The 23,925-nt window shown below is 39.4% G+C and overlaps 1 protein-coding gene across 2 annotated transcripts; it reads right to left on the reverse strand.

Moving 5' to 3' along the window:
* Positions 1-43: 43 nt before the first annotated feature.
* LOC119737172 (intrastrand cross-link recognition protein-like) lies at positions 44-23,007 on the reverse strand. 2 transcript variants are annotated; one of them, XM_038211345.1, is made up of 5 exons: positions 22,795-23,007; positions 9,253-9,443; positions 7,854-7,964; positions 6,184-6,429; positions 44-5,146 (listed from the first exon to the last, which is right to left on the reverse strand). In XM_038211345.1, exons 1-5 carry the CDS (start codon positions 22,796-22,798, stop codon positions 4,772-4,774), a joined length of 927 nt encoding a protein of 308 aa, XP_038067273.1. In that variant the 5' UTR covers positions 22,799-23,007; the 3' UTR covers positions 44-4,771. The 2 variants fall into 2 exon arrangements, with proteins under 2 accessions (XP_038067273.1, XP_038067272.1); XM_038211344.1 differs by having other exon boundaries at positions 44-5,149; positions 22,795-23,004.
* Between the last annotated feature and the right edge of the window lie 918 nt (positions 23,008-23,925).

Here is a 23,925-nt window from a genome sequence, read left to right on the forward strand (position 1 = left end):
AAATGGAAGACAATACAGAAGAAACACCAGACCAAAGCACACATTGGGGGACCAATTTCTTGCGTATTTTAATGACCTCCCTATCGGAGATGTACAAAGAATCATGACACTGGTGATATCTCCAAAATTCTCTTTTTTTCTCAGTTTGTTTTGATAGTTTTTTTTGTCTTCAATTTTGAGTTGCTTTTTAACACTAATAACAAGTCAGACAAATACTCACAATTCTACAAAATAAAAAAAAAACATACTTTTTTTTCGATTTCAAGCAACAAGAATTGCAGTAAATGTACAGTGATAACAAAAATATGACTAGAAAGCTCGAGAAATACAAACACTTTGGTAAAACACTCGAAGTAATGGCGCATGAGACAATTCACAAGAGATCTCTCTGTATCTACAAAACAAAACAAAATTGGCAAGGATCGTCCTCTCATTGTTCCAAATACAGAGATTTGTATTAATTAAATAATCACCGATATCCAAATTTTGACGTCACAAGACTGTACCCACTAAATGAGATGCTTGTTATTACAATGTATAATTACATTTGCCATTTCCTAGACAATTTTCTGACCCACTTTGATCGGGATTGAAATTTAACTTCGTGAGAAAAACCTGTGTCAAGTTCATGAAATACAAGGCTCAATGATGTTTTCCATTTCTTTTTTATAATTTCAAACAAAATCCTGTCATGTAACAGTTTACAATGGCAACTTTAGAAGACAAGTCGTATGTGATTAGGTTGTACGTGTTCTACATAACCCCCAAGGACCGACACACAAAGGGAGAACAACAGATCCTTTCAGTCCTCGGGAGTTGGGTCTTTTGTTCAAAACCGTCCTCTGTAGAAGGTTTGTGTGCTTAGTCAATGGGAGAGTGTTATATTACAGGGACAAAGGGAAACACAAAGCATTGTCCTCGGGAGTATAGTAAAACAAGAGTGAGTGTTCATGCAATGTGTGGGTAACGACACGGTTCTGATGAAGAATCAAGAACACAGAATCATTTCCATTCTATTGTTTCAAATGTAAATTACAAAATTATGATACTACAACCTCAATTTGTTTCCAGAAGCATAACCTCATTATTTTGTTTCCCAATTAGCATGGGAGATAGAGATTTCATTCTATAATTCACGGCGACTTTCTCTAAGACACAAAGCTAATTATCATAAAATTGGATCGAATTCTCGATATGACATGATTCAAAGAACGGGCATCATTCCACGCAACGATCAATTAAAAATATACAGTTCTTCTTGGTCGCCTAAAAGCTACGCAGCATAAATATCTAAAGCCTAACAATGGTGTCAAGATTGGCCCTTATTTTTTCCTAAAAAACAAACAAAAAAACTATTTGACCAATCAATCAGAAATGCCCAATATATTGATTGCTAGTATCTGACAAAAAAAGGCTCTTTACTCTACAACAGCTTGCTTAAGTTACTTTTTAATAAAAAATATTAACTTTTGGGTCTTTATGCGGTATTTATTTTTTTCTTCTTTTTTTTGGCAGTGTTAATACCTGATTAAGATTGTCAATTATTTATTCCTTTTAATTTAACATTTTGTTATTTTTGATGACCACTTAAAAAGAAGGGAAAGAAACAATCAAATATTCATTGCTGAAAAAGGACAAAATCACGCCTACTTCGGGGTATTAGTTTTCTCGTCTTTTGATAGCAAGTCAGTGGTATATATAAAACTTTAAACAGGCGCCAATCTGTGAATACAAAAAACAGTCACCGGTCTTGGCAAGTTACATAATTGCTTTCAATGTTTACATAAATATTTCATAAAAGGGGGGGGGGGGGGGGGGTGTTCGGGGTTTCGGATTTTCTGTCCACGTTAAGAAAAACATGGCACTTGTTCAAGGTAATTTTGGGGCTGAATAAGGTTCCCTCGTTAATTATTTCATAATTTAAAAAGCAAAAAACTGGCCTGATTTTTTTTTTTTGAAGTCAGAAGAATACAGGGTTATTATTACATTAAAAAATATGATATCCACATAAATTACGATTGTCACAGATCTCACTTTAAGTATACAAGAATCTGGGGTGTCTTCACAAATATTTATACACTTTGTCGTGGTTTAAAAAGATCCTACATACAGGACATAAGGTCGAAAAAGGTTTATATATCTACAATTGTATCGTCTGAAGTCACATCCACACGGCACGATTTCACAGCGGTCGTCATCTCCAAAACACAACATTTTTTTTGTTTGTATACAAAGAATACCTACACATACGGTATGGCATGGCCGTATTACCTAGTCGTCTAGAAAACACTGTTATGTATTTTAATATCGAGGGACCTAACTACTTTCGACAAATCAACCAAGGGAAGGGCTACAGATATGAAAAGCAACCACTCAATACTTGCCATCTGGTACCACAGGAAGCCTATACTACTCACGAATCACTGAAAGTTGTATTATTTTCCAGATTGTCTTCCTTCAAAGGCCCAAATTTTGGCCATAAAAATAAAATAGTAAAAAAGAAATAACAGTTCAGAGAAAAAGTGTGACAAGAGCAAACATTTGTGATGTAATTTTTTCCAATTTTTTAACCGAGTTGAGCTTTTTTTGGTTTGTTCTCAAAAGTGAGAATTTGGGCCTTAGAGGTAGCACGGGGTATTGCAGTGGTTTTCAGAGGCAAAGGTGATAATTTTTTTTTCAACCACTTTTCAATGCGGGTACAACTGCTAGAACACAATGTACAAGTTATATTTTTCTTTTCCAAAACACAAGACATCGATGCACAATTACATAATATCTGAATTACAATGCTTGTTTTATTTTAACAAAGACCCGACCAGCATTTCATGTTTGTTTTCAACCTTCAACTACGACTATCAGCTTTTGTCTCAAGCGCTACGTATCAGTTTTAGTATCCTTACTTTTTTTTTACATTCGCGAGCCCAGACATTGCCACGCAGCTACTGGACTGTTAACATTTAGTCATCAGACAATGCGATTATTCACAGCGTGCACATACAACTCCTCAACGCCATTTTTTTTTCAACGAAAAAAAACAAACTGGCATTGTTGAAGTGACGGAAATCTCCAAAGTTCTTCCTACCAAAACGTCTCTCAGTCTGTACTAAGCCCAATTGCGGACACACATTCCGATAAAACAAGAAAGTTTGGATTAACATAAACATGCAGATCTAAACAAACATTTTCACAGCCAGCAGCAGGTTTTTTGTTTTTTTTCCCCCAAGAATTTCGACAACTAAGAAAATAATTGTTCTTGATGTGACAGCAAGAATACTGCCATCTCGGTTTTAAGTACAACACACATTTACGTCAGCACCACCATGTTTATCTTGCCTACAATTTATTGCTTTTGTTTGTATCTTGTGTGCTGCAGGTTTTATTTTTCTCTTTACAATCTAATTTTTCGTTTTTCTCTTTTAAAAACACATTAATTATTTCAAATTAAGGTCATGGAATTTTTACTTTTTGGTACTTCTATCGAACGAGTTCTTAAAAAAAAAAGAAGTCACATACACATATGTGCAGCATCGGGTCCTATAAATAAAAAATAATAAAAAAATGTTCTCGACAGTGTAATATCGGACCAATCACGGTGATGCAGTAAAATATGAGAACTCACTTTTTTTTCGAAAAACACTCATAAAATTTCAGTTTAAACTTCCACGGGGGGATAATTGTTGCCACTGTCATGGCTGAATGTCTATTGTGACACTGTGCTTGTAGCTAAAACTGCTGGAAGAAAGTCTCACGGACGAAACAAAAACATGAGTGTTCCGTTAAACAATTTTTTTTGGAACCACACTTCAAAGGGGGTCACCTATGACAGCACACTTCAAACAGCTAGAACAGCCTACGGCAAGTTAAAAAAATTAAAAAATCACAAATAATAATAATAATAATAATAATTAAAGTTTTGACGATACTAAACGCTTGAATATCGCTTACAGCTTTGCTTTACATGGCTAAAAATAAACAACGTCGACAGTGTACAACGCTAGGCGAGGCCATTTGTGCTCCACATATACACAGTTTCTTTTACTGGACTACATTGGTAGTGGAATCTTGGATTTCGATAGTGATTGGTGGACAGGAATCACTGAGCACTGCCGGCTGACATCGCAGAGGAAAACGGGCCAAGCCCGTGGCCTAGATTTTGTTAAGGCCAAAACATGCCAAAAACTTGGTCTAATGTTTCAGCTAACACATGTTAGTCAGTTGGGTTCAGGAAATCCTTACCATTATGATGTATGTTTGGTGAAGAGGCATGTTGGAAATATCTTTCTCATATCAAGCACTTTTCTCCAAAACGTTTCATCCATTTCAGGGATGATTTCAAGGTGGTTGAAGTTTTGCTGTTGTTTGATTTTTTGGCCATTTCCACAATAGTTGAAGGCAGTGGAAATTTCACTGCCCTTTTCACTTTTGGCAATTTTGCCATACTTGGCCAGTGACAAAATAGACCTTCCTCTCTCACAGGCTTGCAACTAGGAATTTAAAAAAAAAAAACGAGTAAATTCCAAACCACACAAGATTTTGTACAGTGTTTTGCAATTTGTAATGGCATTCCTGAGAAATAAAAAAACCGAGGAAATCAGCGGATCCAAGGAAAAGTGGCATGCCTGCTCTTAAGGGACGTGATGCGTTTCCAGCCTGTATGAGACACAAATGGCCTGGCTTTATTTTTTGTCACTGGAGCACTATGAAACAGTCTTGTATTGACACAAGTAAGGGGTTGAGGCGGGAGAGAGTTGGGCTTGGCGGAGGACGGCCTTTACTCATCTTCTCCATATTCCAGATCGTCATCATCTTCATCATCATATTCATCGTCGTCGTCGTCATCAGGGTGTGTGGGCGCCGCTGTCGGGTGATGGTGCTGTTGCTGCTGCTGCTGTTGCTGCATGTGCATCCTCTGCAGCTGCAGCTGCTGGTGGGCAGCGGCGGCCTGCGCGCTGCCGTTGTAGCTGTTGGCCATGCCCAGCCCCACCTGGCCGTACTGCTGCTGCTGCTGCTGTCTGTGCTGCTGCACGGCGGCTGCCTGTTGCTGGACCTGCTGGTGCTGGGCCTGCTGCTGCATGCTGGCTGCTTGCATGTGGCTCATGCTGGACTGGGAGGGCTGAGTTGGTGCTTTGTGGGGTTCGGGAATTCCCTTCTTTGGAGGAGATAAAAGAAAAAAACATTTTGCATGAACAGAATGGACTGTCAACCATCATTTTCCATAAACCACTTATTGTCCTCATGGGCTCCGTGCACAAGTACCCCCTCAATGGTAAGAAAGGGAGAGTTGGGGGAGACCACTGGGGGAGACTTTCGTAAGCATTGCCGACGAAACCACACGATCATGCAAGGACGCTATGGCTTTGTGCACATAAGTCCTTTGTGCTTTCAGCGATACGCGGACGAACCAGTACGCGCACCTCGTGTGTCCCATCCACTGGGATCTTAGTTGTCCAAAAGCGCCCTCTCTTGTTCACACACCAAGCCCATGGGTACGAAAACATGGTAATTGAGATACCAAGTGTCAAGGTCACCAGTAAGTAGATTCTTCAAAATCCACCAGAACATTTTGGATAAGCTTACAGATTGAGGAAGGTAGAGCCCAGCCACTACTATTGGGTTCCTGCACTGTGGTTGCTTACGTAGGAGGATTCCGAATGCTCCAAGGCAAAAATTGGCTGGTAAGTCTACCACTACGCATATTCTTCATACTCCGAACATACAAGGGCATCGAGTCTAATGTGAAGCAGTAGTGGCTGGCCTCTACTTGCTCAATCCTTCAAAATTCTCCTAGACCGTCATAGCTGATTTGTGGAGGATCTTGGAGGGTTAGAGCTAAACCTCCTCGTATGGAAGTCAATATTCAGAGCGATATGTAAAACCCTTAATTAAAGCTCTGCAGGTCAGTTTCAGGTGAAGGGATATGAAGTGTGAAACTCACACAGAGGGTCACTGAACAAAACAAAAAAAACAGCAGTGAAGCGTGACCGAATCTGCCTGCTTGCCCTGAGCTTAACCACACCAAAGAATTGTGCAGGGATTTGAAGTGTTATCCATACTCCACAGAAGATTACCTCCAAGGAATTTGAAGTGTGTTGCTAACCGTATGGGCAAAAGTGGTCTTTGAGAAACTTGAAGGGTTCTGAAGTGCAAAAGACTAGGGGGGTTAAACCATTTAGATCTACAAACCTTGAGTCTCCATTCCTTCATGGCTTCCTCGTACAGCTGATACTTGATAGCCACCTGGTCCTGGTAAGGTTTCTTCTGCTGGTCTGTCAGCTTGTTCCACTCCTCGCCGCAGATGACAGTCAGGCGCTTGCCCGGCTCCAGCGGCACCCCCTTCATCTTCTTCCGGAAGTCCTCCAGGAAGAGGAAGTAGGCCGTGGCCGGCTTCTTGGGCTTGTCTGGGTCCCGCTTCTTTGTGAACATCTCCCGCTGTGACAAGGAGGGATAATACTTAGTCTAATCTAGTTCATTAAGATTTGAAAGTTTGCAACAGGTCATGCAATCAGTAGCACCATGTGTACCGGATTAGCTTTTGTGAATTTGTGTTTTGTTAGTAAGTTTCAGAAAAGACGTTTGGAACAGCAGGCTTCGTTATCTCCAGACTGTCACCCTTTTGTGAGGCAGGGGTGAGATGGGGGGGGGGGGGGGAAATGAAAAATCCATGAAAACAGTCGGCAGAGGGTTTCGATGGTCCCTGAGGGCCCTAGGGTCTAGGGTATATGGTTACAGTTGCCTAAAGGCACCCCTTACAACGCCCATTTCTCTTGTTCTTTGTAAACTTTCATATGGTAAAAATCTTGAAGTCAGGAAAAGCCCTAAAAAAAACACATCGAAATCAGGAAAAATCCTGGCAAATCTCAAACTTTGGTGCGGAGATTGATGTCATGACTCAGAGTAAGGAGTCCAAAAGTTGATTTTTGATTCATGGAAGTTTCCCATTCTTTTGTTATTGATCATCCCTGATACTTGTGACTGGTCTTGTGAACTGACTTGTGATTTACTTGTGACTGAACTTGTGTAGTGACTTGTGATTTACTTGTGAATTGACACTGACTTGTGAGAAACTTGTAACCAGACTTGTCCATTGCCTTGTGATTTACTTGCTACCAGGTTTGTGAATTGACTTGTGACCGCACTTGTGACCGAACTTGTGAATTGACAGTGACTTGTGATAAACTTGTAACCAGACTTGTGAATTGCCTTGTGATTTTGACCAGACATGTGAATTGGCTTGTGATTTACTTGTGACCGGACTTGTGATTTACTTGTGACCAGACTTGTGAATTGGCTTGTGATTTACTTGTGACCAGACATGAGAATTGCCTTGTGATTTACTTGTGATCAGACTTGTGAATTGCCTTGTGATTTACTTGTGACCGGACTTGTGAATTGCCTTGTGATTTACTTGTGATCAGACTTGTAAACTGACTTGTGATTAACCCTAGCTCCCTAGTGTCTTTTACTAAGAACTGGTCCAAGTCCATCAATATCCATCAATCACTGTGCTCCCAATACAAAACTGTACATGACATAATGGAATCCACCACTGACGCACTGGTTGACATTCATGGACTTGCTACATATGGCTTAAATGACAATAGCAGTACAGGAAGATTGGCAAAATCAATCGGATATCCCTAGCACTGCTTCAGGCCTTCAGGCCCAAGTTCATCATACTTTATCAATATTTAGTCACATTAGGCCTGCAGGACAAAGTCCCCCATAATCCATCGAAATGGGGGGATAAATTTTGATGGAGTTGGGCTGGTTAGGGTTAAAGTGTGACTGGACTTGTGATGGACTCGACTACCACCACACTGATATGACTCTGACTAAATCTTCCAACTACCCACCTGCGCCAGGTACCTCTCCCTGTCAGTCAGGGCTAAGTCAGCATAGGGCTTCTTCTCCGCCTCATTCATGGAGGTCCACTTGGCACCGCACGCCTTTGTAATTTCACTTGCCTGTTAATTACAGAAGCAGAACAACAAAAAAAGTAACCATGAGCGGGTCAGTACGCTGTAATGGCCGGTTCAAACTCGGCGCGAAAGCAAATGCGAACGCGGATTTGTGACACAACGGCAAACTTTCGCGCTGCCATTTCGCAAAAGTTGAGCACATTTCAACTGCGGCGAATTTTGCAGCGAATGTTTCATGACGTCAAATCGTTTCGCATCCGCATTCGTTGAAAATATGAACCGGCCTTAACATAAACCATCCCTCCCTGGCTTGCCAATTCAACAAAGCCATCCGAACAGTCGAAATCAATCCAGTGACTGTTTTTAACATGTTAACATTTTCAACAAGGGCCTCCTGCCTACTTAAAGCAGGATTGACTGGCTGTGACTGCTTATGTAACTTGATACAGCTTTGCCTTGACTGTAGGTGATTGATAAGCAAGCTGTGCCCACCAGTTTAATACCTGCCTTTGTGTGTTGATGAAATATAACAAGTAGCAGTGCTTGCAGAAATGTGATCTGACTGTTGGTGACTAGCCTGTGTGTAAAGGCACAGCAGGAGAACAGGGTTGAATTTGTTGATTGTCTTTGACTGTTCAGACAAAACAGCATACTGACACATAATGTGTGTATGTAGACCCATTCAATAGTGGACTTTACCAATGGAGAACAATATGGCCCAGCATAGGTGTAGGTCCCATTTGGAACCGGGGGCCGGTTACAGACCGAGTTACAGGGACTTTCTGCTGTCCCCACAGCGTCATTGGTCACCATAGTACCATGGGACAACTCGTGTGTAGTCCCCACAACTATGGAACACACAGTTGTGAATTTCTGTACGCCCGAGGACAATGCTTTGTTTTTCCCTTTGTCCCTGTAATGTAACACTCTCCCACAGACTAAGCACATAACCGTACGATCGAGGACCGTTTTCAACAAAAGACCCAACGCTCGAGGACTGAAAGGATCTGTTGTTCTCCCTTTATGTGTCTGTCCTCTATCGTAAAGCCACATGTACACACACGTGTGTTTATGGTGTAAATCAAGGATATTCTTTTGTTCCTCTTCCCTTTTCCTTTATTTGTACTTTTGGCAACAGCTCTCATTGGTTTTGTACATGTTTTCTAGTCGAGGTCGTCCTCGATTTGGTTCCTGTCCTCAATTCATCAATGATGTTGCACGTGTGTGTGCTCGATTTACACCATAAACCTACTCAAGTATAGGTGTGTGTGTGTTTTTCTTAAGCCAAATGAAGGGAAAATACAATTTTGTTTTCTCCTCCCTAAAATCTCACCCTTGGAATCTGCTCCCCGTTCTTGCCGAAGTTCTTTCTGAAGGCCTCCAGGTAGTAGAAGTATCCTGTCTTGGGCTTCTTGATGTGGTCTGTGGGCTTGGGGCGTCTCTTCCTCTTCTGTTTGCCCTCCTTGGGCTTGCGTCCTCTCTTGGCAGGCGCCACCATCAGCTGTTGGTGCTGGTGCATCATATCTGTCGCAAAAGGATTGCAAGAAAAGAAACGGTTATCTTGACTTTCTTTCTTACCTACTGAATTATTATCAGAAAGCTTAAAGCTACAGTCCATCATTTGTAATTTGTGCATTTTGTTCGTTTGAAGCAACAAAAGAGTTCAAAATCTAATGAAGGATACTGAGCAACTAACCTGATGAAGTTTCAGCTAAGCTTCAGCTGTACATTCCGAGAAAAACAGAATTCTAAGATCTCAATTTCAAATCAAAAGTTACTGAATCATGTTTTGAATTGCAGCTATACGCGACGTCGCGCACTGATCCGACGAATTACAACAACCGTGCGCGCGTGTGCGTCGTTCCAATACTTGTGCGCGCTGCGCTGAATAACAAAACGAACTACTAATTTAGATTTTCTTACGGTGCTTCTTAAGAATCACCGTTGGAAATGCCTTCTTTCGTTGATTACTTCAAAATGACAGCTTCCCAGAAAGAATAATTTCACAGGGAGTTTAATTCCCTTACTATCTTTTAACCAAGTTTGTTTTTCAACAATAATTACGCCAGTTACTTTTCGGATGGCTGCAAATGATGGACTCTAGCTTTAACTTAGATCAAGTTTGTACTGGTACGAAACACCCTATGATGTTATTCCATCTGGCTTGCTGTCATTTAGACGAATCAAGAAATGTAGGTGATTTCTAATGATCAGTCAATGGACATTTGACAATTTTTTTGGAAATAAAGAGTGCTATTGACGAAATCCTGTTTCGTGATCGAAAGGCTGTGCATTATTTTTCACTGTTTTCTCAAAAAATAATATCCACTGAGCTGAAACTTCAATGGGTTAGATCGTGAACATTCTTCTTTGGAGTTTGAATGCTGTTATTATTGGAAAGAACATAATACATGAGAAGCAAATGATCTTAATGGGTCTTTAACCCTTACTCTCTGAGGGTAGTTTACTGTATGTCAGTTGGTTATGCCAATGCCCTCCAGCTGCAGTTATTTGGCAGATAACAAGTCTTAACAGTGAAGGCTCCAATTGGCAGGAGTTGGAGGCCCTGGAGGGTGCCTGATACTGACCAGCTGGGGGCACTCACTTTGTTATCAGAGGACTCTCATTGTTCTCTGTGGCATGTATTGGAGTGCCTGTCCAGTTACCCTTGAAATGACATGGCAGATATTGGAGGGCCATGCAAAAAACATAGGAGATTTTCTTGAGGCACAATTGGCATGCATTGGAGGGTCAAGTAGGGTAAGGGTTAATAGCTACATATAAGCAGGCAAAAAAAATAACAACAAAAAACTTTAACGAAAACAAAGGCTGTTTCGGCCGGTTGCCGAAACAGCCAATAATCAGAACTGGCTGAATCTTGCTAGCCCAAAAAGCAAACCAGTTCAGGTAGATTTTGTTGATCTGCGCAGAGGAGATTTCAACAATTGGTTTCAACTACATGTGCATGTATAATTTTTCTGATTCAGGCTATACATTTTTAAGCTTCATGTACATGTATCAAACTTTGCTGGACTAGCACCAAGGTGTTTGAGGACAATCTAGATGACTATTATTTGTAATCAAAAGTTTATTTGCTTATCCGCTGATAATGCACAGTAGTTTTTTCACAGATTTTCTTCGAATTAAGAAAAAAATGTAAGGCTGACAAAGCAGTACAATGTTATCTATTTCACATCATGGATGTACAATATACACAAATGTACCGCGGACAAGTGTGCATATATTTACATACATGTTTGCACAATACTGCCGATTTTGTTACTGTGCATGTGCACTGATGTCATACTGGATATAAATGTAAGGACATATATCGGTACATTCTCACATAAACATGTTCCTGCGAGTCAAGATCAACACATAACTTAAATTTTCCCTTTGACTCCAGGCGAAGCTGCTTCTATAAATCCTAGCTTTTTGCATCTCAATGTGTACTCCAACAGGGAGAATTATTGTAAACACTATCAATTTCACAACCCCGTTTCTCTCTCTCTCCCCCCCCCCCCCCCCAGCCAAGCCAACAGTGTCTACTCGTAGACGCATACATGTAGCGCTTTTCACATAAACTGCCTAATCATCCACAATACACATCCCTGGGCCAATTCAATTTGGGCCAAACAAACCAAAATTGCCGTCTTCTATTAGGCACATATCGCCACTTGCGCTATGAGTATTTTAATAACATGACTTTACATGTACATTTAAAAGCTTTATCAATTCGAGTTGATTTGCATAAGCAATTAAAACATCTCAACAGGCTTTTTCGGTACTTTTTTGTTTAAGTGTTCACTAATAATTAAAATTAGTGTTAATTAAAATTAGTGTTAATTTTAACAGTAAACTTTCAATTCACCGCTGGTTGTGTGCTTAAAATATTGCAGTAAAAACCTTTCAATTCACAATTTCCATTAAAGGGAATATACAACATTTGCGAAAAATAAAACTACCACGTTTTTACGAAATACCTTACTAGGATGTTGGTAAATGACAGTCTAAAGCATCCTGTAAAATTATGGCACCTTGTGTGAAGTCATTTTCAAGAAAATTGTATTTTTATATAATTTCCAACGGTGGTCGGCCGACCACCGTTGGAAAAACCTAACTATTTTTCAACTACTGCTCCAAATTTACCTTCTTTTTTTTCAGTCCAAATTTTGTTTGCTATTGGTTACATGTTCGTGACGGGTGCAGGCCAGCTAGACTGGTTCCCTTATTTTACGATTTTCTGGCATCTATAAATTGATCCATTTTATCTTTAGTGGAGTCAGGGAACCAGACTACTTGAACATTTTTGTTTTTCTTGGTTTTTCCAGCATTTTCGAACACAAAATTTCAAGCATGTAAGTTTAACAATATTTGATCTATTACACTAACCCCTCAGATAGTTCATTTCTGAAAATTACAGCAAAAGCCAATGATGTACTTTCCCTTTAAACTACACGCATATGTTGACGTATGAAATGTGAAGAGCATCTCAAACACTTTATAAATATATTACAAAAATAAATTGCTTCCAATACGTACGTAGTAAATTATTGCACTGAAAAACGTCAAGGTGACCTGTGATGACCAGCTCAATTAGAACCATTGGGTGATACCATGAATTTTACATGAGAACTCCGTTACGTGAAATTGTATTTGCACTACGTCTGTAATTCTATGTGAATCCACAACTCGACACGTACAAGAAGGTACACTACAATCGTGTATCCTTCAAGGTTTAGCTGCGTGGCACAGTAAATTTATGTTGTAAAAAAATTCACGGTGATGAAAATACTTCAATGTTTCAATGTGAACAGTAATTTCATGTAACAATTTTTTACATAAATGAACACTTTACAGGTGCTATACATGTAGCTTACAGCCACCGTCCAGTGGTGAAAATACTAGAATTAACACGTGATGCGAACACCGCAGAGCCATTCTCTGTTGTGGGGCAAAGCTTCCCACTTGGGACTCGAAGCACAGGTACCCCGTCAACAAGAGTCAGGCAGGCCATTGAATGCCATTGCAAGGCATACCATGCACTGAGCATTCACGAGATGCTACCAGTTTGTGCATGGTTTGCGTACTTTACGTCATACTCGCACAAAACCAGCGCTCACATGCAGTTCCTCCTGCACACTGGAGCTCCACTGAGCAGTCACGGAGTGCCTTCTTCCGCTCGTAAGCATCCACAAGCTACTGGAGAACACTGGATTGGAAGCTGATCAACGTCTGGTAGTGGCGCTTCTTTTTTTGATTCATTTTCATGTTCCGTTGGTATCAAAAGCCATACTGTACGTACCTTGGCCATCATGCATCAACCTCCACACGTCAACCTCAGCATTGCCGTACAGAACCCATCGATCAGTCGCTACAGTTCTCAGCTCTCAAATTCTTTCCGATGCCTCAGCTCTACCAACAGAGGGCGCCATACAATGATAAAATAGCACATTGTAACAGCACAACTGTTGACCATATCACGCAGACATCCTGGATCCTTCACACTCAGTGTCAACGCTGGACCAACTGTTTTTGACACTCTTTGCATAAAAACTGGCTTCATGCAGACGCATTAACTACATTCCTCTTTAGAGATGCCGCTGGTTATTTGCACATTCGGTTGAGCATTGGTCATCATATTCCACAGCCTATGAGCGCATGTGTCCTTCACATACTGGCTCTTGTAAGTAGACCACACAGTACCATCACATCAACTACATGTAGCATCAAGTCTACATGTTTAACCAACACACACATGGAGCACGGAGACAAAAAAAAATCACCTAATACACACAACCTGTGCAAATTCCAATAGACAGCACAGGAACCGCCTCAAAGTTTCGGAGTGGCCAGAGCCCGGGCCGTAAATACCAGAGTATAAAATCTCGTCAGGTGTTTCATCAGGACCCTACACGTCAAACTTACAAACAGGAAATGGAGACTGGCATGCCAAATACCACTCTTTCACGATCCCCTCGCTACTTAATTACCTCATTATTTTTCTGCGGCCTGCGCCGTTCGCCGCCGAGTGTGTCACGGAAAGAAAAACAACTCAGCCTAAAGTTCTGGAAAAATTCTCATTAATATCGTCTTCTTGTCACAGTAATCAAACCAGAACAGATTTATCCATTGGCGCATTTACGTTTGTACCGGCGAGTACATAATGTTCACAATCATCCATATAATTAAATTCGGAATTCACAAGAACCTTGAACATTACTGAATATATGCTAGCATCAATAACATTCATCAATTGCTTCCTATTTTTTTATGTCAACAGACGTTACTTTGGTAAAAAAAAAAAAAAAAAAAATTATGAATTTTCTATGTACACTTCCCTTATTAACAAATATAGCACAAACAAATTGGCACCATGCCATACCTGGATGTCATAGATGACGGGCTGTACTTGACCTGCATAAATTATGCAAATTAACCCATTGTTCACAGTAACAAAAACAAAGTCAACATCTGTATCGCTTTGTAATTCGGGCTTGCGATATGCTTGCTTTCGGAACTGAGAGTCTTAGTTCTGAGATAAAATGTCCATATATACAAAACCGATGAAAGTTAGTTTCTCTTAAATCACTGTCTGGTAAAATGAAGTGAACAGGCCGACAAAGCGGTAATATACAAAATTACAACATTGCCTGGCAGCGTTTTGGGACTTATGTTTATTTTCACAATATTTGTTGAACCATGTGTAGTGTACATTACAGACCAATCCCGGCATGCTGTCAATTCTATCGCGAAGGCCCCTTTCAATGGCGAAAGCATGTTGTGTTATCTGTTGTTCAGATAATCAGTCATAAGGCAGTTGCTTTGTCGTAGCGGAAGTTAACAATGGTTTCTCCATTGAAGGGGGCCTCGTGAGTTGACAGTGTTGACTGTGATAATCTATGGGCAATTCCATGAGAATGTGGACATGGCTTAAAAATGGAACATTTATGAAAATCTTCAAAACTGTAAGCGTCACAATCTCGCATGTGGTCTCAAATTAAAGGGGACAACACCACGTTTCATTTGAGTGATGTGGCAGTGTGATGGAATATGGTTACATTTATTTTATTTTTTAGTAAAATAAAGTTTTGGGAGCTAAATTTATGGATTTTAGGTAGTCCTTTTGGCACCTTGTTTTTATACGCAAAATGCAAGTGTTATTGTGAGGTTTTGTTTTTAAGGAAGAGAAAAAGTTTCACATTTTATGCCAAAAGAGATTTTTGTTTGATTATTACTTTATTAGTTACTTACTTTAATGTTAAACTTGTACCAAAGATGGGCGGAAAAAACTGTAACGTGAGTTACGTAACATGAGTTACCAATTCCAAAATATATCTGTCTAGAGATTTTATGATTGATTATTTTTTAATAATTGTACAGGTAGAATACCAGTTATACCCTAATGGTTAAGAGCACTAAAAAGAATTCTCCATCAGTGCACAAGCTTTCAAATGCAAGGTACTTTAATGTTGTCCATGTCCTTTTTGTGTAACGGGAGTTACCAATAAAAAACGTATTGCCAAACCAACAGAAGTTTATTATTTTGTTGACCTTTTATTTTGTAGTTTAATCAATAAATATCATGGGATCTGTTGTGAGAAAAGCCCACCCAGAATGCTTTGACTTTACAGAATAACAGCACAGAATTGACTACATCCAAATGCAACGTGAGTTAACATGGAATGGCCCTTATGATCTGTATACATGTATGTACACACAGGAATGCGAGTGGACTCCGGCATTTTGGCCTGAATTTGAGGTATATACACAAATGGTGCTAATATGTTATCTATAATTTCAAAATTAAAGCCAGAAATCAGGCAATAACAGAACTCACATATGTACATTCCTGTATACAGTTTACTTAAAGGTAATACACAACATTTGCTTTTGCTGTTATTTTCAGAAATGGATGGATTCGGGGTTTGTATTTTATAGCAAATCTTGTTAACTGACTTGTTTTGAATTTTGGGACCATCCGTCATCAAGAAAAAAATGTTGCTCTTGAAGTCTGGTTCCCTAACACTACTTCAGACAAAACAGAGCAATTTATAGACGTCCGGGAATTGTCAGGTCAGGGAACCAGACTAGCTGGCTGCACCCATTCCTGGATGTGTAAACAATTGCAAACTCAAAAATGTGGACTAACTAACTTTGGTAAATTAGGGGCAGTATTTGAAAAAAGTCAGTTTTTCCAACGATGGTTGGCTGACCATCATTCGAAATTGATACAAAAATTCCATTTTTCTTGAAAATGACAGCACACCAGGTGCCATGATTTCACAGGATGCTTGAGACTATTATTCACTTACAGTCAAGTAAGGTATTTCATAATAATTTGGTAGTTTTGTTTTTGATGTTTGCAAATGTTGTAATTACCTTTTAGTGGACTACAGCGACCGCGGAAAATTTGAAAGAAAAAAACCCTTTGATGCGCATGATCAAAATCGACTTGCGCCCTGACCACGGCCCAACAATTTTGAGCCTAAATGGAAGTAAATTTTGCCTATGGGACAGCTTAGCAGGATTAAGTCCCAAAACACTTTGAAAATGGATTTTTAAATCCTTTTCCTATTTCTAAATTTCATTATTCATTTATTTTGTTAGTTATTTTTTGTTGGAATGGGGGGGGGGGGTTTCCCGAGTGACTTTTTGCTTTACATGTACCTAATTATTAGCCTTGCATATCACTTAACAGTCCTTCAAAAATCAGCCCTTGCCTTGACTGACTGGGCCAAGGAAAAATCTTTCCCCTTCATCCTAGCCAACTGTCGAATGATTAATTACGTTTCTTATCTCTCCGATGTTTACTGAATCCACCGACAAATTTAACCTCCTTCATTACTATATTCTGATCCAAGTCAGAAAGCAGTTGTGGAATTTTCACATTAGAATGTTCACTTCCTGTGAATTTCAACAAGAAAATCAAAGCGTCCCGAGATGTTTTTCATGGGACCGATTGTTTCTGCACTAGTATCCGTCCAATTCACAAATGCTGGAGCCACTCTGCCTATAATACAATCGAGACGACTGGGCCCACAGTCCCACGATTTTGCATCAGAATCAACTGAGTAAACAAAACAGGGACTGCAGACTCCAATATCTGCGGTAGAAAAAGGTCGGGTAATAGGAATGGGCAATCACGCTCCGCTCTGTGCACGTTCTATCCCAACTCTGTAACACTATAGCGCAGAATCGTCGTAACGCGATACTATAAAGTAATTCACTGGATTATTTTTGCTGGCTGTCTTAATATTGTGTGGCTGTTTCATGCGCGGGGAGGCAGGCAGCACAATGCCTGATTTATAATTATGTGTGTGTCTGCTGCATAATGGCGCTGGAAACAGCTGTTGGGTGGCACAGGCAGCACTAATTCAGGAGATTAAAGTCTGCCAGTGAGCAACATGGAAAAATTTAGCGTCACTTTCAAGTATGGATTATTGGGAGGGTGAGTCACCCCTGAAATGACCTATAGATGTTTCCTGTTATAAAGATAGGTAAGGAATGATCCAATCGCAGGAGGGGAACCATTCCTACCTTTGCTTACAGTAAATTAACAACCCCTTTTATAACCTTTTCATAAAACTTGAAAACATTCCATGAAGACCGTGTCCCAAACTTCAATAATAACTGTTGTGCACTATAAACACCACCACAGACAATAAACAATGCCCATTCTTGAGTGTTCTTAACAATGTTCTTCCTGTTGAAAATCACACAAATAACCAAGTTGTGAAACCTGTGGATGAACTGCAAGCATTTCGTTCAGTGTAAAATGTTAATCCATGCATGCCCCCCCCCCCCCCCAATCAGACAACTGGTGTACTTTTTCTTTCTTTTTTAGGGACTTTTTTGAAGAAGGAATATAAAGATGGAAATGTTTGTAAACAATGTGAAGCAACAGGTTTTGTATTTGTTGTATACATTATGTAGGTGGTAGGTCAGAGGCATCAAATGAAATCTTCAAATATTTTTCACAAGGGCTCTGGTTTTTTTTTTTTTAACAAATGTTCAGCAAAGTATAGCGATGTAAGCAGGGTGGGTGCAGAGTGCTAGTGCTACGGGCTAGAGATTTTAAAAGCAAAATCGAGATGGTGAGCGAGTCAATATCGGGACGGTGAAATCGCCGTCCTGTAGGTTCCATCGTATGCCAAGCAAATGTGTAGGGATGAAGAGCACCACCTATTGTCCAATAATGTCCATTATTGTCTGTTCAGACAGCAACTCCTATTTAAGCTAAGGGCTTCAGATTGTAAAAGCGAAATCTGGATGCTGATGGAAGCAAATTTGGGACGGTGAAAATGCCATCCTGTAGGAAAAATTGTGTGTCCATCTGCAAATTTGAAGGGATGAAGAGCGCCACCTATTGTCCGATAGTGTCCATTATAGTCTGTTTGGAACAGCACCTCCTGTAAGCAGCTGGTGTCTGTCCTCTCTCTGAACCCCCCCCCCCCCTTTTTATTTTGCAGAGGGCGGATGTCGGGGAAAAATCTTGTTTACCCTTTAAAAATCTGTAGGCTTGCTTCCCGGTAATTACCAATGTTCCTACTTGTCTTTAATGTGGATGAGCCTTAATACGCTACTTTCACAAAGGAAGTGCAAATTAAAAAAAAAAAGCTTCGTCTTAATCTGTGCAGTTCGGATTTTTTGTTCGATTACCTTGCATTTACTGCATCTCAACATGATCCTTTATTGTATAACTCTAAAAGCACGCAAACAACCACTATCCCCCCCCCCCCCAAAAAAAACCCAAATTGTTTCACTAATTATTGCTTTGTTTGCATCGGCGGCCAAACGACGTAACCTTTCAATGTAGTACTCAGGCTGTTCCCGGGCTGTTCCCAGAAGCATTTAAATTTGCAGTTTAATTCTAACACAAAGTTGAATTTTGTAAAGTTTTAATCCTCCCCCCCCCCCCCACAAAAAAATAAACAAACAAACAGGGGGGGGGAGGGGGATTTTATATTTGTGGGATAGAACTATGGCATGTCTTTTTTCCCTCTTTTCTATCAACCCCCCCCCCCCCCCCCCCCCCCCAGGTACAAACTTAAGGGAAGATAAATCTCCCAATTCTATATTTCATTGCTTCGTATCACTACTGTTTTCAAACCAGACCAACATAATAAACACTATCAAAAAGTGCAGTTCAACAAACCGTAGACAAATCTGGTCACACAATAACAACGCAGAACTTGCAGTACACAACACACCAAGGCATATAATCTACCGATCTGATATTTATAGATGGAAAAAAAAAAAAACTGGGCCTGAATAGAGCCTTGTGTCCCTTTGATTGGTTAGACTTTGTGCAGGATTGTGGTCATGACCCCTGTGACATTCAGAACAAAGACTACACAGTGCTGGGGCTGCCAGTTACATTTGACCCCCCCATGTATTCATTCACTCCGTTCAGTGCCACTCTGCGTTTTTACTGCAACACATTAAATCGGTCTATTGTGTACACCCGGTCTGGGGTGGGAACTCAGGACGGGTGAAGGGTAACTGAAAGATTTCTGGGAATTAGTCCTCAATATTCAAACTATATAACTGAAGTAAATCTGGTACCATATTTTCAAGCAGCGATCCCACAAAATGGCTTGAATGTCATGTACAAATACAATCAAGTACAGTAACACACGTCACATGCTCTGTGTTTGTAAATCATTTTTGAGTTTTGGATTACAGTGGAACTTTAAATAAACACAATGGGTTCCACACAAAATTATTCAGAATAATGGCCATTTGTTTTAAGTGATTTTAGATCATCGATGCTAAATCTTGGTGTCTCATGGCCGAATCTTTGGGATATTGGTGTTTGTTACAGCAGCATCCGACCCTACCGCAATCTCTTTTTTGATTGCAAATGACTTTTAAGTTTAATGTTAATAGCCTGAGAAATATAACTTAGATAAAAAGTGATGATTGCCAATTACAACCCTAACTCCCTAGCGGGTGTGCAAAATCACACTGAAATTGGAGGATTCAGGACTGTTAGGGTTTGCAGTTCTGTGATATTTCAAATTTAACTTGGAAAAATAGATTTGTTGGCTTTTTCATTACTAGCAATATAGAAATTATTCACTTTGAATGAGACATCGAATGAAAAACTTCACTGAATGAAAAACTGTGGATTTGATTTCTTTACAAAATTTGAATTTTTGGTGGCCCATGAGCATTTTCTTTTTAAATTTTAGAGTAGACCATCAGGTGAGACATCATTGTTTAAAAGTGACTGACCTTTCCTTCAAATGGCAGAGATGAGATGACAATTTATGAAACGGTCTGAAAATAAGACAAACTGGAATTCATTCAAGTTACTTTCTATAAAAAGGTTCTTATTAGCTCAATAGGTCTGATCTCAGACGAAAATCTGAAAGATCTCGTGTTTCACAAACACTGAGACATTTTTACCTGCAGTAAAATCTTCCATTAGCAGAAAATTGCCACCTCTCTTAGATATTTTTTTTGTCATTGTGTGAAGAGGGCTTTATGTATGCATTTCCATTCACTAGCCCAGCGTACCGAAAAATGCTCCTTCAATAAAACTCCATTCTCATATGATTACAAAAACATCCTGGAGACTATGTGTCGCAGTAGGTCAAATGTGAAAGCTGCCCGAAACATCCCAACATTAAATACAAATCTAGTTTCTGACAGACAAAAGCCTTAACACGCATTGGTTGCATAGGACTTATTTACACTGACTCCTCTTATTGTGTCAATCATACTATCAATTGAGACAAAAATTACAATTACGTTTCACTCAACGGGCATGGTTGCAATGGTTTATAATTGTCCTGAAACTGCACATAGTAGCTATAAAACCAATACAGCCTTTGGGCTTTCTTTTTAATGTAGGGTATAATTTGCAAATCATGATAACAAAACATACATTTGAACTGCTTAATAAATGGTTTGTTGAATTTGTAGAAGTATTTTTGTGTGTGAGCCTTTAACCAGAGTAGCTTCTTTTTTGTTTACAACATGTGTGTTAATATTTGCTGTATTAAAAGAAAAACATTTTAGGTGCTTCCATTTCTTTCCTAAACGTGAAATTTTAATTCCAAATGTGTACTGAAATTTTCAGATTTCTAAGGAAGGACTGAAACCTCAGTCCACACCCAATCTATAGGCCTTATTCACGCGTCGGCCATATTAATTTGAAAGCGAGGTAAAATCTTCGTTTTTGGAACTTGTGAACAAAAATGAAAGCAATTAAATAAAATTTACAACAAATTAATACCAGTCTGCTCTGATGAATAATTTAAAATATGTGATTAAACATATCCTGATGTTTTAAGCCACATTTAAAAAGAAAATTGGAGAGTGAGGCATAGAACGCATAAATAGTCTGGCACCATCCCTTTCAATAGTGTACAATTTGTAAAATACTGCTCCCAACTTCTATTGCTGCAGAGAAAACTTTACATCAACTTTGTCATGAACCAAAAAAAAAAAAACCAGTCGACCATCAAAGTCCGAAAAAGCTATGATTGAAAAGTACTAAACCTGTTGCCAGTAGACAAATCTTATGAAACTTTATACACTTGAGAAACATCCAATGGTTATTTTACTTTCCACACGTTTCATGGTGAAAAACAACCTCTCTTTCAGGTTATTCAACAATATTTAAAAAAAAAATCTGGAGTCTTGAGGGATAATGTAGGTTAATTTCACTGGATACAAATTTAAGCAAATTGCATCTTGATTCAATCACTTACATCAAAAATCATAACTATTAATTTTTCTTTTACACTCTGGCAAATCAATGCATGCATTTCTTCAGAGTTCTTGTGATATTGGTTTTGTTGTGACAGACAGTCACCGACATTTCATGAATCAAACAGGTTGTTCAGTAAAGAAGAATATAAAGTCAAAACAAAGTGATTAAATTCCTCTTTAGTAAAAGATATTGCTGTGGGTTATTCAAAGTTTGATATTAAAAATTGTCTGGCGCAAGTACAAAAATAATCAGTTTTGTACAACCAACTTTTTATACAGCTAGCTGCAGTTATCATAATGCCGCATGAGATGGAACGTGAAAACTGAACTCGAGCACACGTGAGTCATGCACGTAAAAAATAATCCAATAAATTATTAATTGCAAAATTAGATTTTAATACTTTTCGGTGAAAAATATGAATAAGCCCAAGAAATACATCCACTATTAAGAAATAAAAAAAACAGACAAATGGGTCCAAATATACATAATCTGAGAAGACTTTATACAATGAATGTCTTTTATTGGTATCCTCTTTTGAACCAAATGATATTTCTCTTCAACAATCGTTTCTAGAAATGACAGTCATTTTTCACAATCTCGGGGCTGCTGCACACAGAACTGGCCCAGCGCTTGTATTGTGCTTGTATTAAAAAAAAAAAATAGCACAAGCCTTTGTACATATACATATAGTGGAAAGGAGCAACGCTGATTGGTCAACGCGCAGCTGTCATGAGTCATATAGCGTTGTGTGTAGAGTCTATGGCGTTTTAGCATCAGGCATGGCGCCCTGTGCCCAAACAAAGGAACACAAAGAAAGCCTATTTCTCTTCTTATTTTGAGCGATCTAATGTTGTTCTTTATCCTCCGAACTCTTCCCACGTGTTTCCCTATCGTTACCGCAATCCCATCGAGGACCTAAAGAAGTGCATAGAAGGGTTCTTGGCAGTGGGAAAGGGTGGGAAAAGGCCGGGGAAATGCTGGAGTTTGAGCAAGATCGAGGCAGATCTGATGGCGGTGGCGCGCGGCGCAAGGAAAAACATCCAGCCCCTTCGCCATATCCCCGATTCTCCGCACGCTCGAAGCTACCTCGCCGAAAAAAACTGAAATCACAAAGGAATAAACAACCCCAGAAACATCGCTGCAACTTACCCATCCTGACGGTTTCCAGCTGAAAACTCCACGGAGACAAACAGTGGAATAGGCAAGCTCTGTCTTGCTGAGGATCTGGCTTTTGTTCAGCTTTGTTGCCGATCAAAATCGGGTTGTTTTCGTTCAAGCTAGAAGACGAAGAGCAAGGCCGAGCGCGATATCGGGCAACAAAACATTCCGCTGGACCTGTCACGGACGACACAGATTTGGCACAGCGCCCTCTGCTGCTTATGGGGCTTATTAAAATCAAGGGCTGCACTGATTTATTTACAAACTTTTGGGGGGCAACTTCCATTTTGCAAAGAAAAACATGATGCTATTATGAGTGGCGCTGTAATTTACTATTCACAATTCACTTCTAGGAATTCCACAGAGCTATTTATCCACAAGTTCTATTCCAAATTTGTTTTCCCATAATTCTTTTAATTATTTTTTTTTTTAATTATTTCCAAATGGTGGTTAACTGGCTTATAGATTTTTAATACCCTTTTTTTTATTTTGGGGAACAAAACAACATAAAAGTGACAAGCAAAGACCATATAATTTCAAGAAAATCCTTTATTTTTCAGAATTAATGATGGCAAGCAACTTAAACGAGTTACATAAACATTGTTAAAAGGTACAAATAAGCTACTTCAAGCAAAGTAAGAATGTGGAGGCATTTGTTGGATATGGTTCATGATTAGATCAAACGTAAAAAAAAACCGAACGTTTGTTTGCAAACTTGACAAAATCAGTGATGTTGAGTTGAAGTCGATGAGGAGACTATCCTGTCCCTCTCCCCCCCCCCCCCCTTCAAAAATAAAATACATAACACCAAAATCATACATCCCCCCCCCCAAAAAAAAAAATTGCAAACTTTTTCCCCCCATAAAACAAAGTTATACGAGGTGGTTCTAAAACCATGCGTCTCGCCTGTTTTTTAATCGATTTTTTTGAAAGAGTGAATAATCAGGGCGAGACTGGTTGGTGTGCATTGTCAGTTGGCAGTATATTGCGGATGAGAGGGCACTGATCAGTGTAAAAATAATATTGGGTAGTAATGAGGGTGGAATTGTATGAACTGATAAATGCTAATAATTATAGAAACATTACACTGAATTGCCACCATGAAGTGAAGACTCAATTGTC

Source organism: Patiria miniata, unplaced genomic scaffold (genome assembly GCF_015706575.1).
Source record: "Patiria miniata isolate m_02_andy unplaced genomic scaffold, ASM1570657v1 HiC_scaffold_3, whole genome shotgun sequence".
In the NCBI taxonomy this organism is placed as follows: domain Eukaryota; kingdom Metazoa; phylum Echinodermata; class Asteroidea; order Valvatida; family Asterinidae; genus Patiria; species Patiria miniata.